At 42.3% G+C, this 19,918-nt stretch overlaps 1 protein-coding gene across 1 annotated transcript in view; it reads left to right on the top strand.

Moving 5' to 3' along the window:
• The window catches only part of pla2g4f.1 (phospholipase A2, group IVF, tandem duplicate 1), a 45,154-nt gene extending 27,212 nt beyond the window's left edge, over positions 1–17,942 (top strand). The window contains exons 8-21 of the mRNA XM_039783516.1: positions 1,793–1,847; positions 2,403–2,527; positions 2,791–2,886; positions 3,457–3,491; positions 4,187–4,325; positions 11,558–11,694; positions 12,011–12,230; positions 12,363–12,480; positions 13,185–13,322; positions 13,415–13,522; positions 14,339–14,376; positions 15,752–15,934; positions 16,029–16,215; positions 17,713–17,942. Coding sequence (XP_039639450.1) covers positions 1,793–1,847; positions 2,403–2,527; positions 2,791–2,886; positions 3,457–3,491; positions 4,187–4,325; positions 11,558–11,694; positions 12,011–12,230; positions 12,363–12,480; positions 13,185–13,322; positions 13,415–13,522; positions 14,339–14,376; positions 15,752–15,934; positions 16,029–16,215; positions 17,713–17,927 — 1,794 coding nt within the window. The 3' untranslated portion in view covers positions 17,928–17,942. The remainder of the gene's footprint in view (positions 1–1,792; positions 1,848–2,402; positions 2,528–2,790; positions 2,887–3,456; positions 3,492–4,186; positions 4,326–11,557; positions 11,695–12,010; positions 12,231–12,362; positions 12,481–13,184; positions 13,323–13,414; positions 13,523–14,338; positions 14,377–15,751; positions 15,935–16,028; positions 16,216–17,712) is intronic.
• Positions 17,943–19,918: the final 1,976 nt, after the last annotated feature.

The raw sequence follows: 19,918 nt of genomic DNA, 5'->3' as shown, positions 1-19,918 counted from the left end.
AAGACAAGGGACAAGTTAGCAGCAGTTATCCAATAATAACAATAATAGTAAGACAATTAGATTTTGATTAAAAATGTTTGCTGTCTGACTGTGAGAAGATCTTACAGGAAAGCATGATTGGCTGAAGTAATAGATTACACAGTTCCCTCTCAGAGCAGACAAAAGTGGATCTTGTGTTTGAATTGTTCTGCTTACAGTTTTTCTTGATTGCTTTGACGCAGCAGTCAACTCAAACTCCAAATTTTTCAAAACAGTTAACACACAGGCCGAAACAGTGCCACGCATGGTCAAAATGACACATTTAGTTTGCAAAAGGCTCTAACTGTGCCAAAACATTTAAAATATGCAACAAAAGCAAATTTTGCCATCAAACAACACAACTTGCAAACAAGTGTATGAGCTCTTCCAATCAACCATTACACAGTGGACAACAAAATACAGCACTCAGTGTGAGTCAGTGCACCATTGCTTGTCATGTTTTGCTAGCTTGCATGTATGGTCAATACACCATGCTGTCCTTTTTGTTCTGTATGGACAGTTTTCAACTTTACGTAACTTAAACTTTTCTACTAGTCTTTTACTAGTGTCTATGTATAGTTAAGTAATGATTATTCTATTTTTGATATATTGTGTTGCCTGTTGTACTTGAATAGATATAGAATTTGCACTGATGCTATCTTGCACTATGATACCATTGCACCTTTCTGCATTTTTTTGACACTGCTCCTTCAAACATGCTACAACCAAACTTTACTGTAAGGGCACACTATTGATATATTTCTTTGTATTTATGTAGTGTGTGTGCTTGGATGTCATATGTCATATGTGCCTATGTGGATGTATGTTGTGTATAAGCTATTGGACACCTTCATTTCCTTTGGGATAAATAAAGTATCTCTATCTATTTATCTCTATTGTAGCGTATTACTGTACGTAGCTTTCATGCCAGAGCCATTTGTTGTCAAATTTGCCTTCTTGCAAAGAATTAGATCCAGATTAAGAAATGCTTTGATGCAAATTTTATTGATTCCATTGATTCTTATTTTCAAACTCTTGCTGAAAACCAAAATACTGTAAATATTACACAAAATACATGTAAACCAAAATGAAATCTATTAGAGTATAAGAAATTAAGAAAATAAAAAATAAAATCTATTACAGTAAATTATAAACATCTATTACTGTAGAGTATAAGAAATAGCCACTATTGATACTCAGTCTCTGAAAGATGTATTGTCCTCAATGATTTGGTAAAGTGATGAAATTACACATTTAATCAATAGAAACAGCCATCTAAAGTATTTATTGTTTAGGACAATGCACCTTAATCAACATTTCTGTAAATGTGCCAGTGTTAGCCAGTCTGCTAATTTTCAACTGTAGTCCTAGTTACCTAGCATGCATGTCTTTATGGTGGGAGGAACCCAGAGCACCCGGAGGAAACCCACGCAGACACAGGAAGAACATGCAAACTCCACACAGAAAGACCCTGCCTGGACCGGGGATCCAACTCTGCAGTGTTTACTTGCTGTAAGGCAGCAGTGCTAACCACTGACCCACCGTGCCATAACACGATCCCATAGATTTCAATGACAGCCAATATGTGACATGGAAATGAAGCAGTGCAGTTGAGCAAGGTCTTATAAGAGAGTTACTGTATATGACATTGTGCTGCCTCACAACACAGAGCAGGCAGGCCCTGGAGCTTGTGCAGACAATTATGATGAATTGGGAATGTATCTTATTTTGATGACCCTAACCAAAGGAATTGATCTCTGTTTGTGTCTTCCAGGCTGCCCCGTTCTCTGCACTGGATATTGATGTTAACAAGCTACGCAGCAATGACCGTATGTAGGCTACTATTCTGTCCAATCCGATAAGTCCATAAATGACTTCAGGCTTTCACTTTCAATAATTTGAAAGATGGATTCAGAACACCTTCACAGATATGAAGGATTGTACTGCCAATAAACTATACTAAGAATGTAGAAAAAATAACTAATTGAAGGCCAACATTACATTTTAATCAATATTATTATATTAACAATGGGTCAAATGACTATGTGTAATGTGAAAGACTAGTAGTAATGAACCCACAGTGAATTAACACTCGACTTTGGTCGTACCGAGCGTGTCAGCATCCTAACCCTATAGGTTTTCTTACGAACAGTAACTCAAGCAGGCAGTTTTTTTTAGCCAAAGAGCTCGGAAAACTATCAAAGTTAGTGACGAGCCGGAGAACACAGTGGGGACAGACAACAAATAACAGAAATCAAGAATCCTTGGAGAAGTCATCATCAGGACACAATTATTACCTAGTTGTATTTTGACTCCTCAAGCAACATCAGTTTTCACAAATTAACATGAAATATTTAGCTTGCAAATAACATTTTTCACACCAGATACCAGGGACAAGGTGCTGAAACTGAGGGGTGCCTATCAGGAGAATCACACACTTAATGCAAAGGAAACCCCAAAACTGCGTTTCTACATCAACAGAGACTTGGAGACAGAACTAGGAGTGGCAGTGAGTTTTATTTTTATTTTTGTTTGACGTGTTTGACAGAGAGATGCCACATATTTTATCAGTGGAAGCAGTTCTTAATAAACTACTTAGGGAAGGAAGGAGGGAATCAAATAAAAAAAGAGAAGCATGAAACCTTCACCCTTATGATATTCTTTTTAAGGAATGTATAGCGTTCTTCTACAATAACTGCCACAAGTTAACAGGCCTCATCAGAATCTTACAGAATGTAAAACATGGCATGTTATTTTCTCTTTGTCTTTCAGCCCTCTTATGAAACCTTTGCTCCATTGGAAACGTCTATAAAACTCCAGCCACTACCAGAGGAACGAGCACGCAAAGTGTCCCTTGTTGTTAATCAGGTAAGAACTTAGTTGTGTGATTAACTGGTCCCTTTTCTTCCAAAATAGCAAAGAGCCTTCTTCTTTTCTTTATATTTTGTAATGGTGGCAGGGCTGTACTCTCCGGTGCTGAAAAATGAAGCCAACGCAGAAGTGCAAGGAAGTGGAACATTTTGTGTTTAACACTCAGCCTTGTGCTATCAACATTTCCTCATGTTAAACGTTAAGCCAAAACAATAACTATGGTGCTAAAAAACTCTCATAAGAATTTGCAACTCATTAAACACAATGCACAAATGAAGGCAGTGAGTGATTAGTATCCGTAAACATGCATTCATTTGTGCATATGAGTTGCAAATTCTTATGAGACTATTTTAGCACCATAATAACAAACTAAATGTTTCCATTTGCATTTACTAAAGACGCAGTATGTCCAGAGTTTTTTGTTGGAAGTGTCAAAAACTGCAGTTCCTAGAATGGCCATTTGAGGGTTTTGATCCAGCACCCAACCTTTAAAGCTTTCTAAGTGTCTCCATGAGTTAAGCGTGTCCGGTCCTATTTTTCATAGTGTGCGTCATTTTCCCTTCACAGGACACAGTGGATTTAGACATGGAAACATATAACGGGTAAGATGCTTTCATACTTCCACTTTACAGTACAATCAAAAGTATATGGACACCCAATTATTACACATACATTGTGATTGTTGATTCCAAAGCCATGGGCATTCAGCCTTCACTGGGAATGTTTTCCATCAGATTATGTAACCTGGCTGTGGGGATTGGCTCCCATACAGCCACAAGAGCATTAGTGAGGTCCAGCACAGATGTTGGTCCAGTTCATCCCAAAGGTGTTGAATGGGGCTGAGGTCAGGTCTCTGGATGGGCCAGTCAAGTTCTTCCACACAAAAATGGAAAACCACATATTTATAGACCCGGCATTGATATGTTGAAACAGTAAAGCCAAATGGTTCCAACAATTCCAACCAAGTTTTAAGAAAACGTTTGTCTAAAATATCATTGTGGGAATAAGCATTAAGATTTCCCTCATTGAAACTAAGGGGCCTCAAGGTGGAGGACATTTTATTATCTCCAAGGGGCAATTTGATTTACAGCCAGCAGTATCAAACACCAGACCAGACAAGCCTTGACCCAACCATGAAAACAGCCCCAGACCAAATGTATATTAAAAATATATATATAAAAAAATGGATGCTGTGAGTGCTCAGGGGTGCAAAATCTCTTAACCAGAAGAGGTCAGTGAAAGACTGCTTTTTAGCTTTGTGTTATGTTACACTTGCTTTTACCTTGGAAATCCACAGCGAGGAGGAACGTCTTGCAGTACGTCTGGACGTTGACATCCCAACTCAGGAGAAAGAGTATCTGAAGAAGAGAAAAGTTGTAGTGGCACAGGCTTTGCAGAAGATTTTAGGCCTTGGCTCTCCACCTGAAACAAAAAAGGTAAAGTGCAATTACTTACATTGTTACTTTTGTACTTTTGTCCTTGTACACTCTTCCACCCCCTACCCAATATCAATTTGCAAAATATTTTGCTAATAAATACAAAATATATATGCAAGTGGGCTAAAAATATGTCCAGAAGTCAAGACCAACAGTTACAAGCACTATGACATGTAATACACATGTACAGACTCTTGACACGGTCCTTATGTAGTCAAAACAGTTTGTTTATATTATCACTTTCGTCAGACACCACACATACATTTCAGGATAGGAGAAAAAACTTTCTGGGTTGTTTGCATTTCTTTAAACCAATCACAAGCATAGCTCTGGAAGCATAGTCTCGGGAAATAACTTGTTTTGGTGGAACATTTGTACCCTGGAAAAGAAAATGCCACATACAATATTAAATTAAGTTAACTGTTGACACAATACAGTAACGTGAGCTATTTAAATTAGCTGATTCATGGTTAAACCTCTTTGGCTCTTACCAGTGTATCTCCGTGTGTACTTCGTCCATAGCAATCCCACCAATCAGTCCCAAAACGTCCCAGTTAGAGAGGAAATGCCCTAAACATATTCTTTGTAAATCTTTACAGTCATTCCCCAAAAGAACTTTTCAGTGTGTAGCTTGCTAGCTCAACGATTTTTGTTGTCCAGAAATGGACAAAGTTTGCAAGGCAAGGGACATCCGGCGTAACATTAGGTGGTGATTATCCAGTAAATGAACTGTCGCCGATCCAGACTACGCAACAGGAAATACATGCCTATTCATACATCTATACCATGTCTTGTATCCCTTAATATAATACAGTATAGTCAAATTATAAGTTGAATGACAACCTATGTGATTTTTAGCAGTGCGATTGCTTTGGCTCTACGGATGGCAATGTTGGTACTTCAGTCAGATGGATGAATTTAGGTATAGTTATTAATGTTCCCCACAGGATACAATGAAATAACTTTGGTAACTTCTTATCTAGGTATTTCGTCTGTCATCAGTTCGAAATTTCAATACGTCCAAAACTTTGCTTTATTGCCAAATACCTCAAATAAATGAAATCAAATAAACTAAGACATTTCCATCAGCCTCCGCTGTACTTTGTGTTTTGTGCTAAATAGCAAAAAGCATACTATGTTTAAGTGGCTATATGTAACTTTCAGTGTATGTTGATTCTAGGGGCCCCTTTGGACTGTTTTTACCACACCTGCTGTCATAAAGATCGTTTCTTTACGGTGCTGTATTACACACTGTAGATTACTGAGTTAGCGTTACGGGGGGATCATATAGTCACGATAAATGTTTTGCTCAGACAGAAAATCATTCATTTACAATAAGAGAATAAGTTCCAGATGCATCGTTGCATTTCAAGTGTTGCATTCGGTAACTCAACCTACTCTGGATGTCTCGTGAGATCAACAGTTATCACTGTCACTGTACACGAGCCAAAGCATTAAGAGATTGTTGTAGCAACCAGTGTAATAATAACTTAGATTAATATAGCGCATTTCATGGAACCCAGCTACATTGGGACAAAAAGAAAAAAGTAGGCCAACACAAACACGGACTGAAAATAAATAAAAACGGAAGTGGGATGTAATTTAATGTCAGCTACTGATCGTTCAACCATGATTTTGAAACCATTATTTATTAATGAAATAGACATATATACCTGTCTAGGAGGAAGAGGGATGATTCAGGCTCAGGTTTGAATCCTTAACATTAATTGTCTCCACCTGTTGAAAGCCGGTGTTACACCTAAATCTGTGACCCATCAGAATGTGTGACTGTAGCACCGTCTGCCTGCCGTAAACCATTTTGTGACTTCACGGAAACATCGGACCCGGGCAGAAGCATTAATAAAAACTTCATAAAAATAGCGTTCTGTGGAAATTGAAGTATATTTAACAGAGGCAATTTCTCACGTTTAGCACACGAGTGCGTGTGTCGTTTATTTTTTGCAAGAAGACAACTCCACAAGGAAAAAAGTCACTGACCAGCGTCTAACGTCATCACGCATTCAGAACATTTAAAGGGGCCGCAGTCCCTGATCAGTCATAATAACATGCAGTGAGTAAAGACAGTAAATTACTAACATGTATATGTATTACATTTATCACTGCATGTAGAACCGTATTAACAACAAGGTGCTGCGTTAATAATCAACAGTGTGTAGAACCACATTTAACAAATAAGGTGAATTATGTATGTCACATTCACTACACACGTCCCCCAAAATTCAGAAAATACAAAAAAAACAGTAAATACGGGGGGAGGTGGCCGTATTAACCGACCACAACGGGTGCGCTGCACCGGAGGTTGGGGAGGCCCCACTGTGGCCGGCTTCCCGTCCTGACACGGGTGCGGGGCATGTAGTGTGAGAGGCCCGGGAGAGGGGGCAACGGGGGGTGGGGACAGGGCCGGAGGCCGTCCGCGTCGTGGGGGCCGAGCCAGGTCGATGGGCCTGGCCACGTCCAAGTGAGCTGGTTTAAGGCGGTCAATGGAGAGGCGCTCCGCTTTACCGCCCCTGTCCACCACAAAATGTTTGTCCCCTGACTCCAGAACGCGGAATGGGCCCTCGTAGGGCGGGCGTAGCGGTCCCCTGTGGGCATCCTGGCGAATGAAAACATAGTCGGCCGTCTGAAGCCCGGCGGGGACGTGTGACTGAGGGAGGCCGTGATGGGAAGTGGGGACAGGTGCGAAAAGCCTTGCATTGTCCAGCAGAGTAGACCGCTGGAGTGTAGCAGACCAAGGAACCGTGGTGCCAGGGACAAAATCCCCTGGAACCCGCAGCGGCTGTCCATAAACAAGTTCCGCGGAAGAGGATTGAAGGTCCTCCTTCGGCGCAGTCCTGATGCCCAGCATGACCCATGGGAGCTTGTCGACCCAGTTGCTGTGTCGCTAAGGCTGGCCCGCGCGCGGCGCCTTCATCGACCTGTGAAAACGTTCACAGAGCCCATTAGCCTGCGGGTGATATGCGGTCGTGCGGTGGAGGTTCACTCCGAGGCTGTGTGCAACAGCGTTCCACAGCTCAGACGTGAACTGCGCGCCACGGTCAGAGGATATGTCCGAAGGAGTGCCGAAACGGGCGACCCAGGTGCTGATAAATGCCCGTGTCATGTCGACAGACGCCACTGATGTCAGTGGCACAGCCTCAGGCCAGCGGGTGGTCCTGTCAACCATGGTTAACAGGTATGTGAACCCATGGGAGGAGGGTAGGGGACCAACCAGGTCCACAATGACATGGTCAAAGCGTCTCTCCGGAACCGGGAAAAACTCCAACGGGGCTTTAGTGTGGCGGTGTACTTTGGCCCGTTGGCACTCAACACAGGTGTTAGCCCAGGCCCTAACATCCTTCTTGAGGCCGTGCCAAACAAACTTTGCTGCAACCAGTCTCTGTGAGGCTTTCGAACCCGGGTGGGAGAGACCATGGACGGCATCAAAAACTTGTCGTCTCCATCCCGTGGGAACGAGAGGCCGAGGACTGCCTGTGGAGACGTCACACAGGAGTGTGGCGCCGGCATCGCCAAAAACCACTTCCTCGACCTGCAGCCCCGTAGTCGAGGTCCTCAGGCGTTGCACGTCCGGGTCCGCAGTTTGATCCGTTGCTATGCGGGTGTAATCCAAACCAAGATGGACAGCTCCTGCCACAGCCCGCGACAGGCAGTCCGCCACGTGGTTGTCCTTACCGCAACGCGTGCTGCAAGTCCGTAGTGAACTCTGAAAATGTAGGACAGATGGACGTTGCGCGGGGGAGCGGGACCCAGCTCCACCTTTGCCATCGCAAAGTCAGGCGCTTTGTGGTCCACAAAAGCAGTGAAGTGTCGACCTTTCCGGAGGGAACAAAAGTGTCTGATCGCGGTGGTAGAGACCCAGCAGCTCCGGTCGAAGTGCTGTTCCCTTTCCGCTCCGCCACTGGCCGGCTGAAGAAAGCCGAAGCGAACGCCGGCTGCCGCACCCCACCCCGTGAGACAGCACCAACAGCGTAGTCCGAGGCGTCTGAGGTGGTGGCGATGGAGGCCGTAGAAGGATGCGCCAGCATGGAGGCTTGCCAGGGCTGCCTTAGTGGCAGCAAAGCCGCCTTGTCCCTGCTCTCAGTCCAGTCCACAGCGTGTTTGGGTTTTACCTTTCAACGCCTTCGTGCAAGGGCTGCATGAGCTCGAGCGGCTCGAGGGATGAAAGCGGTGGTAAAAATTCACCATGCCGACAACCTCCGGGATTTGAACGCAGTGAGCGGGCTGTGGAATCGCGCCACCGCTCCACCTTTGATGGAAGAGGAACTGCACCGCTCTTTAGTGACTCTGTGTCCCAGGAAGTCAATGGTGGAGAGACCAAACTGGCACTTGGCAGGGTTGACAATCAGCCCATGTTGGCTAAGCCGCTCAAACAGTGTGTGGAGGTGTGCCAGGTGCTGAGACGTGGACGTGCTCGCTACCAGGATGTCATCCAAGTACACAAAAAGAAAAGGCAGGTCCCGCAAAACAGAGTCCATGAGGCGTTGAAAAGATTGAGCTGCGTTTTTAAGGCCGAACGGCATGCGCAGGAACTCAAAAAGACCAAACGGCGTGATCACTGCCGTTTTGGGAACATCCAGTGGGTGTACAGGCACCTGATGATATCCCCGGACGAGGTCCACTTTGGAAAAAATCACCTTACCAGCCAGATGCGCTGAAAAATCCTGTATGTTCGGGACTGGGTAGCGGTCAGGCGTCGTTGCCTCATTAAGCCGCCGGTAGTCCCCACAGGGGCGCCAGCCGCCGCCAGGTTTGGGGACGAGGTGGAGGGGGGACGCCCACGGGTTGTCGGATCGGCGGATAATGCCCAGGCGTTCCATATTCGCGAACTCAGCCTTTGCCACGGCAAGCTTGGTCGGGTCGAGGCGCCGAGCACGGGCGTAGACAGGCGGACCAGCAGTGGTGAGATGGTGCTCCACACCATGCTTCACAGCAGATGCAGAGAAAGTGGGCTGAGTGAGGGTTGGGAAACCGGCAAGCAGACGGTGGAAAACATCTGAGGCTGAGAGCATGCTAGACAGTCTTATGGAGTCAGCCCCGCCGAGCGTGCACGTATAAGAACAGAACGTGACGGCGTCGATCAAACGGCGGTTCTTTACATCCACTAACAGCCCATGTGCACATAAAAAATCGGAGCCGAGGAGGGGAATGGCAACTTTTGCTGTAACAAAGTCCCAGCCAAACCGCTGTCCTTCGAAACACAATTCAACGTACCTTGTCCCGTATGTGCGGATGGGGCTACCATTAGCAGCTTCCATAGGGGGGCCGTGGCTGCCGGTCAACATGTCCAAACGGGAAGCAGGTAGGACGCTCCTCTGTGCTCCCGTGTCGCACAGAAAACGCCGTCCGGAGATGCTGTCACGGATGAAAAGCAGCCTGCCAACGCGGCCGACGCTCATGGCCACTACTGAGCGCCGGCTCTGCCGTTTCCTGACCCGCCGAAACTGCATGGCGAACGGCATTTGTTAGCCTTGGTTCCAAACTTTGCATGGTAAAAACACAAGCCTGAAGACAGTTGGGGGGCAGAAGACTGCTGCCGACGAGAAGTTGTTGCAGCAAGAAGGGTGGAGTCGTCCGGCGCCAGAGGAGCGATGTGCGCGGGAAAAAGCGCGGCCACACAACTTCCCTGACTCGCCAGGAAAAATTTATCAGCCTCTTCAGCCAGTTTCCGACAGTCAGTGATTGTGGTGTTGGCTAGTGCAGCTCTCACTTGGGAAGGCAGCTGACGCAGGAAAAGCTGGATGAACAGAAAATCTGGTCTGTGCTCACCCAAGAGATCCAGCATACGGTCCATGAGCTCAGACGGTTTGCTGTCACCCAGTCCTTGAAGGGAGAAAAGCCTGCTGGCTCTCTCAGCGTCCGACAGTTCAAACGTTTTCAACAGGTGGGCTTTGAGCGTCGTGTACTTCTCAGTTGCCGGAGGAGTTTTTAGAAGGCTCACCACTCTAGATGCCGTTGAATTTCCGAGAGCCGACACAACGTAGTAGTACTTTGTTGTGTCCGCGGTGATCTCACGCAGAGCAAACTGCGCTTCAGTCTGGGCGAACCATGCCGATGCCGACGATTCCCAGAATTCGGGGAGTTTCAGGGTAACAGCGTTAGCGGTCATGATCGTTTCGTGTCTCTGGATGCGTCCAGCAGACTAACGTCGGGGTCACCAGTGTGGAAATTGAAGTATATTTAACAGAGGCAATTTCTCACGTTTAGCACACGAGTGCGTGTGTCGTTTATTTTTTGCAAGAAGACAACTCCACAAGGAAAAAAGTCACTGACCAGCGTCTAACGTCATCACGCATTCAGAACATTTAAAGGGGCCACAGTCCCTGATCAGTCATAATAACATGCAGTGAGTAAAGACAGTAAATTACTAACATGTATATGTATTACATTTATCACTGCATGTAGAACCGTATTAACAACAAGGTGCTGCGTTAATAATCAACAGTGTGTAGAACCACATTTAACAAATAAGGTGAATTATGTATGTCACATTCACTACAGTTCCTTTAAATTTTAGTCTCATTTGGTTATTAATGATCATCTGATGAGAAATTAAACAGTTTAAGAAACATTTAAAAGTTCCTCGTAACTACTTTAATATCAACATGGTAATATTGCCATTTTTAGCATGGTGACATTAGCATCTACACTACTACATTTTTTAACTAAATTGATCTCCATCCACACAAGCCTTGAGGCTCTGTATCAGAAATGAACTCAAAATGAACACGTCTGACAACACATATCCCATGACCATTCACATACACTGGCAAGATTGACCGACGTTACTCTGCCTTTGAAAATCATGGCTATATATGTTGACATTTACAGAAAATACTTTGGAGAAAGAACAACAATGGTGAAAAGTAAGAGCAGGTATTTATTTGCTCAGAACGATGACGAAATGGAACTGTTACTGAACGGTCTGTAAGCTACCTAACCAATAGGACTGACTGACGTGCATCATGGTTTCCAAAGGTCTCCGTTTGTGCCAGTCCTGACAACAAAGCAACCCCGGAGTTTTCAAACCAAAACGGGGGCAGCAGTGTTTCCAAATGTCTCCATTTTAGGGGCTCGGAAATGCCAGAGAAGTTTGGACATGATTCTTAAACATAGATATTCGCTTTTAAACCAAAACGTATTAGTGCGGATGTAGCCTTAGTCGAAGTACAGCCTCACAGAGCTGCTAGAACAAAACCTCTGCATTCTCTGTTCAGGTGCCGACCGTAGCAGTGGTGGCTTCCGGGGGAGGGGCCAGAGCAATGGTAGGCCTGCTGGGTGGTCTGAGAGGCCTGAAGGATATAGGGGTCCTGGATGCTGCCAGTTACATCACTGGTGTTTCTGGATCCACATGGTGAGTGAACCAGTGTCACACCAGTCACAGTATCCTGATATCAATCTGCTTGTTTTACAGTGACAGGCAGAGACAGACAATCCCTTAAGTTTTGGGCTGTTCCTTATAGAAAGTAAATAATGAAATACTAGGAAACAGGGCAGTGGGGCTGTGAATAAAGGGCATGACCTGTTTATGTTCTACTGCTGTCGTAAAAGCCACACTTGTTAAGCAACTGCTGGCAAAGCTATGTGTTATGTCTAAGTAAGTTTGCTGGGTTTATGAATTGCTTTTAATCATTGTACCCCTGTAAACATTATTTTCCCCATGTGAACAGGGCTATGTCTACTCTGTATCAGGAAGCTAACTGGTCAGAGGACATAGACAGAATCATCTCAGCAACAAAGAAACAAATGACCAAGAGCACCCTGAGTGCCTTCTCTCTTGAGAAACTGCAGTACTACAGTGAAGAAATGGCTGAGAAAGAGCAAGATGGTTACACTGTGTCACTCATTGACATGGTGGGCCTGATCTTTGAGCATATTGTCTTTGGGAAGGTTAGCAGCTGAACACTTTCCGTGATCACTTTAAATTATACTGTATACCACTTTGATAACTTTTTGCATCATAATTGTTTTTGTTTTTTTAATATTTCCAATAATATTTATTGCATGTGGTTGAAATCACAGAAAAACACCAGTACCCTGTCTGCACAGCAGAGAGCAGTGAAGGACGGCCAAAACCCTTTACCCATATACACTGCTGTCAATATGAAAAATGAATTAAAGGGCTGTGAATCTGAAGCTGGTAAATATTTTTTATATTTTAAGATACTTTTTATTTGTATTTAAATTATTTTAAAAGCTGACCATGTAATCCTGAAAATATTGTGCAAGGTGACTGAAGACCAAGAACATATACAGCGTATTCAATATTTACACAACTGCAGGTTTGATCATGTGAAACTGAAATTAAACCAATGTTGCCAAGTTGATATATATATGTAATTATCAAACTGTTGGCATATGATAATATTAACTACCACCAGGCTGATGACATAATTAAAGATTCAGGACAATCAAACACGTCCCTCAAAGAACTATAACTGAAAATAAAAAGAATAATGAACCAATGATTGATTATGTATTTACACAGTAATAGTATTACCTTGGGACCTCATGGTGTCTGTTGTTTGGTGTGGTGCATTCACACGGGATAACTTAAGTCTGTATTTTACTTAAATTTACTGACATTATCCCCCACATATGTCAAAACTTTCATTTATAATTGGCAATGCAGCCAATAAAACTCTGAATAACAAAGATGCTGATTCGCACGGAACTACTCTTATCAAACAACCTCTGTGTTTGATGAAATGTGGTCGTCAGTTTGCGTTGGAATTTTCACTTGACACAGACAACAGCCACAATAATTACAAATTACTAGAGGTCCCCAGGTAATACTTGTCCCCTTCTAATAGGGCTTAATAAAATAACACATTTTGTTGACAGAGTGGTGTGAGTTTACCCCCTACGAGGTAGGCATCCCGAAGTATGGGGCGTTTGTCCAAACTGAGGATTTTGGGAGTCAGTTCTTCATTGGTCATATCATCAAGAAACTCCCAGAAGTCCGCATCTCTTATCTGATGGGTAAGACCCCTGTTGCTGTTGCAGTGTTGATGCACAGTATTACAGTACAAGTATGAAGTAATCCAATCTTTTGTTTCTCTTAACCTTATCAGGAATATGGAGCAGTGTATTTTCTATCAACATCACCCAGCTATGGTCGCAAGTTACCGGGTCCAAGCCTTCTTGGAGCCCTTGGCTTGGACCAGATGTCAGCAGAACAGGTACAGCTGTACTACTTTATTTTATAGTGCACAAAAACACATAACTGGACTTTATATAAATTAAAGAATACATTAAGGCTATTGTTTCTACAATTCTCTTGTAAGCAAATCCTATTGAATGCCAAACCAATTAAACCCAAACCAACAATGTGTGATTCTGTCTTTCAATACTCTGACTTTCCTACCCTGTCAGTGGTACTCAGTGCAAAGCCCTACTGAAGACATACATCTTTAAAAACTGAATATATGTATATACATATATAGTTTTTAAAGATTTAGCAATCTCCTGAAATAGATATCTGTAAAATAGTACATTTTGTGTGGACTATTTTAAAAGAGTTGCTGCTGGTGCGTTATGGTCTTTTCAGGCGGTAAGCGACACTTTGGCTGCATCCTTGCTTCATTGCATGGTAACCATGGAGCATATGTAATAAATGGCATTTCCTGCATTCATCATGATAAAGGAACATGTCTCTACAATGGTCTTGCTCTTTGATCACCAGAGGTCTGTGGCACAGAGGTGTACGATATGTCAGGCTTTGGATACACAATATTTGTTAGTTGTATCAATTGATTGTTTCCCTTGGTCATTCCATCGGAAAAATAAAAATTATTACCAAACTAATCATTTCATGTATTTTTTCTTAGGGCATTATAGTCATTTAATGTTTATACAACAAAACCTATAACAGTAACCTTTTTACAGTATTGTAGTATTACTACCATGGTCAAACAAAGACACTTCCATGTTTAGCTAAGAACATACTAAATGAAATGTATGTAATGTATTATTGAAATGTTGTGTTCTTTTGACAGATGTTGACACTGAAGCATCAACTAAACCCCCCTCTTCCGTTCTGTTATTGATATGTTGCTTGCACATTGCACTTTCACCCACAACTTTGGATCAGTACTGAGCCTCTTGCTGCAATGCATGTAGGGTAAACAAAGTTAAAGTTGCATGTACATTTTAGCAAAGTTTGAGTGATCACAACTGACCCCTCCTGATTAAAACCACCTGCTGCCACTTGCCTTTTGCAGCCTGTCAAATTCCTCTATAAGAAGTGCTTTCAAAGACTCTGTTCCAGAAGGTTTTGTTCTGAGCACTGATCTCCCAGTGAGATGTGGCGATATTTAACTTTGTGAGGTTGACCCTGGTGTCTTCTATTGGGCTTTTCCTGCATAGAGAACGTTTTGCCCCCCCCCCCAAAAAAAAAGGAAAGTCATGAGTATCCAGTATGAGAAAGTGGCAGTTTCTGGGATGTAGAAACAGCCGTCAGAGCAGAGGAGAGATACAGTTTTGAAGATATTAGGTGAAAGTGCAGTAGCTAGAGGTTTCAGTTCGAGCTCCTCCAGTCCAACGGAGATGTCCCATGTCCCAGGCTGTTGAGGGGAATAATTGTATGGATTTACAAAAAATATGTTTACGGCATTTTCTCTCTAACTGGGAAGTTTTGTGACTGATTGGTGGGATACATTGGTAAGAGCTAATGAGGTTTAACGATTTATCCAGCTAATTTAAATAGCTCATGTTACTGTATTGTATTGCTCCTGTAGCCAGACCTTTCTCTGCAGCGCTGTGATGATATCTGGCAATACGAGACCAATATCCAAATGCGCAAAATTTACATATATGAGGATGTACATCAGCAATCAGTAAGAGCGCTGGGTCACATCCACGTAGACATCACGGCGCAGTGCATTTAGAGATCGATCTCTTACACATTCAGGAAAACAGCCTCTGATTGGTCAGTAAAGCGATACCTTTTCATACGAAAAGATGAATAAATAATCGTTCAGTTAGGGAAGTATCATTCTGGAATTAGTGTGCAAAGTCTCTGAAAAGACACTGCAGTTCCAGGCTGGTAAGAGTCAATGAGGTTTAACCATGTATCCAGCTAATTGAAATAGCTCACGTTACTGTTACTTTACAAATGTTCCACCAGAACAAGTTCCTTCCTGAGACTATTTAGCAGAACAACCGTCACTGCATCCGGATCTTAGCGCCACCCAAGACCATTGTGATTGGTTTAAAGAAATGCTAATAAACGAGAGCATTTCTCCTATCCCAGAATGCATCTGTGGTGTAGTGCAATGCAATGTGAGACTAACTGAGGACAGAGAACACAGAACACAAGTGTGTTGCGTATTTCATTTTCAGTTTCCTAGTAAAACTACCTGTTCTTGCAACTGGTTGAAGATTAATTCATTATTATCTCTTTCTCTGTTTTCTGTCCAGATGCACATCCAGATGCCTTCCCAAACCAACTGACTCCCAGTGACTCCACCCTGGGTTTGGTTGATGCTGGTCATGCCATCAATATTGGCTGTGTGCCTGTCCTGCGGCCAGAGAGATATGTGGATGTCATCATCACTCTGAGTTACTCATGGGACCCAGAGCACATCTTCAATGTAAGCAGGGGGAGGAGGCGTCATCTGGGAAGAAACAGAATGTTTATTCCATAAATATTAACATTACTTTCTATGATCATGTTTAATCTATCAGGTCATGGAGAGGACAGCTGCTTACTGTAAAGACCACGACATCCCATTTCCCAGGGCTGATTTTGCCTGTCTGGAAAAAGAGCCTAAGAAGGAGGTCTACATCTTCGAGGATATGGAGAATCCCAGGGCCCCGATAGTGGTTCATTTCCCACTTGTCAATGCCTCATTCAAACACTACAAGCACCCTGGTACACCCATTTTAAGTGGCTAATTTCACTTCAACAATGTTGCTACTATTACATTATTTTATTTTTATTTTCTTACCAGGATGCATTACTGTAGTGTAGCCAAGTTGAGCCTATAAGCAGGTAATAAAAACAGCGGAGGCTCTGTAATCCGAACCACCGAGAACCCAGACGGCAACGACTCTTTCCACATTGTAAACACCAGCGCATTACAGCTTCACTACTTCAGTTTTTAACTTTCACAATAAAAGCCCAACTTATATTCTCTTGCTAATTGGCAACTCAGCAAAACATCCAACAGTAGCGTTAGGTTCAGGTTGGCGTGAGAGACAGTGTCAATCAAAAACTTTCCACGGTGACATTCTTTGTCATTCAGTTTCTGTGATTGATCAAGCCATTCACCGGAGAACTTTAGATTCTCACTGAAGGCATCAAAACTATGAATGAACACATATGGAATTATGTACTTAACAAAAAAAGTGTGAAATAACTGAAAACATTCAAGTAGCCACACTTTGCTTTTTTATTAATAAGGGAAAAAATTCCACTAATTAACCCTGACAAAGCACACCTGTGAAGTGAAAACCATTTCAGGTGACTACCTCATGAAGCTCATTGAGAGAACACCAAGGGTTTGCAGAGTTATCAAAAAAAGCAAAGGGTGGCTACTTTGAAGAATCTAAATGTAAAGAATCTATGTTTTCAGTTATTTCACACTTTTTTGTTAAGTACATAATTCCATATGTGTTCATTCATAGTTTTGATGCCTTCAGTGAGAATCTACAATGTAAATAGTCATGAAAATAAAGAAACACATTGAATGAGAAGGTGTGTCCAAACGTTTGGCCTGTACTGTATATTGTACTTTATCATCTTTATTCAGTTCTTATTTCAAATATTTTTCTTGTTGTAGACGTCTGGATCTCGCACCTTCCCATATGACTTTTTATTGTGCTCCCTCTGTCATTGATGACTGGCAGTATGAATGTGTATATATGTTTCAGTGGACTGTAGAAAAGATGCCAAAAGGCTCTGTGGAGCTGAGGGGAAGTGCAGAGGAACTGCAGGGTGAGGGGTCATTCTCTCTGGGTTGGCACTACCAGCACCTTTTACATTACACAGTCATTTGATCCATTGCTATTATCAAAATGTTGATTAGTGATTACTGATGGACAATATTTAAACGATCACTTTGAAATTAATTTTATTATTCTGATGATGCATCAAGTTAAGATGTCCGTAATTGATGCATTGACTGACTGATGAAATTTTCCATTATAGTTTATGGCTCAAGCATTTTACCCTTCATATGTACCCTTCATATATATATATATATATATATATATATATATATATATATATATATATATATATATATATATATATATATATATATATATACATACATTAGGAACAATATATTTGTGTTGCGTTGCATATAATAGTGTGCTTTATAAAACATGATTTAACCATTTGCATGATTATCATGTGTCTTTACAGGCGTGAAGCGTAAGTCTAAGGAAGAAATGAAAGCTGGGGAGGTGGATGTGAGCAGCAGCAACTCTCCGTACACCACCCAGAACATGACCTACTCAAAAGAGGATTATGAGGCTCTCGTGGAGCTGACCGCTTACAACGTGTCAAACAACAAGGAGAGCATCCTGCAAGCTTTGAGCAAGGCCCTGGACAGGAAGGCATCCAATATAAAGAAATAAACAGCAACAACATCATTTATGTTCCCTCAAAAATTCATTGCCACACCTCTGAAATGTCGCTTCTGGTACACATCATTTTGTTAATCCTTTAAAAAGCAGTTGAAGACTTTGCAATTCAAACAGGCTTTTAGTTAGACAAGGGTTTTCATGGCTGTCTGATTTTATGTTTGTTTTTCTTTGTATTTTTATCTTTTTATTTGTCTTTTATTCATCGTATTTCACTTTATTGTGAAGCACTTTTTAATTTTGTGTGAAAAGTGCTATAGAAATAAACTTTACTTCCTACTTACTTTACTTACACAAGGTGGTAATAAAGGTAATCTATTATATAGCATTTTCTGGTTCATACTTGTATTTTGTTTACATGCTTTAATGTTAAAAAAACACTTTATTTTCCTCCTACTGCCCATGGCTGCTGCACCTGAATCGCCCCCCTAAACTACCCATCATTTTTGGCCAGTTTTGACAGCTCTATGTGCATTGGATTTATCAGATGAGATGAAGATGAAAAATGTGAAAAGCCTTCTGTGTGTTCTCTCAGGGTCCTTTGCTTGCTTTGTTTTTTCTCGTGTACTAATTTGCTTATGTTGAATAGCCAATCAAATGGATTCCTTATGCTGATGGGGCCAATTCAACATGTAGAATCTGCAAAAAAAAGGCAGACGAAAGCCCATGCGTGGTGACAGTGCGGGACACTAACTAGGGTGATGAACGCTCACTGACTACGTTTACATGCAGCCAATAACCCGTTCAAAACCGGAATATTAGCAATAACCCGGTCGCACACGGCCATGTAAACACCGGCAAAAACACGAATATGCTCATATTCGGGTTTTTAAAAACCCGAATATGCTACCTGGGTTACCCCTTTTCTAACCCGAAAATTTGTGGGCGTGTAAACGCCGTATCGGCATATCCCCATCAAAAGGAACATTGATTTGTGTTCTCGCGATGTTCTATTCGCAAGGAATCTTGGTCTTTTGAGTAGAGGAACTTCTTGTATGCGCCAGAAAACATAGTTATAATAATAATTATATACTATAATAATATAGTTATATATATGTCAATGCAGAAAACCTCGCGCGCAGTATACCGGAAGTAAACAAGAAGTAGAGGTAAACATGGCGGACGCAGCACAGCACCACACTTTTGGACGCAGGAGGAAACCAATGTCTTTATTAGTGTGGTGAAAACCATGAATATAATGTCTTTTGTTGACGGCATAAAGTAACCGAAATAGTGAGATTTATAAGAAGGTGACCGAAAAGTTATTGCGTCTTAAGGTTGTCCGTAGGCTACGTCCAGACGCTAACCGTGCGTCGCCGTTTACGTTGGGATATTGCCAATTGATTACAAATTCCATGTTGGAGTAACTCTCTCTGCTCACGCATGTAAACGGGTTATTCCGAATTTTTCAGAAACCCGAATAGTGACCTTAATCCGACCATAACCCGAAAATTGACAGCTTGTAAACGTAGTCATTGTCGGCCCAACATGGTGTGTCAGAGCCTTAAGAGAAAGACTGCTGATTTTCAACCAGCTCTGTGCACTGCCGTACATGCAGATGAATGACACCAGTGCCCGGAGGTCTGTGTTTACTCGGCTGGATGACTTGCTCTAGAAGGGTTGAAAATTGCAGACTTTCCCCATTTAGCGTTTAACTTAGCGCAGCGTCATTGAAACCATACCCAATTCAATTCAATTCAATTCATTTATTTATTTCAATTTTCAATTTCTTTATTTTTGAAAGGGGACAGTGAACATTAATCAACATTGAAACAATGTAAATGTTCCCGAGTTAGCTCAAAAGTGCTAATTTTCATCGGTAGTCCCCCAGCCAGATGTAAAACAGGCAGCCTTTAAAATAATGACAGGTATAAAATCACAAGATAAAATTACATACAACACATTATAGTTAATAAATACAATTCCAGTAAAATACCTATTTAACATTTAAATGCACACAGATAACATTAGTGCCCACAAGTTTG

Source organism: Perca fluviatilis, chromosome 19 (genome assembly GCF_010015445.1).
Source record: "Perca fluviatilis chromosome 19, GENO_Pfluv_1.0, whole genome shotgun sequence".
Lineage (NCBI taxonomy): Eukaryota > Metazoa > Chordata > Actinopteri > Perciformes > Percidae > Perca > Perca fluviatilis.
Note: the sequence above shows the minus strand (reverse complement) of the source record. Positions and strands in the feature narration are given on the sequence as shown.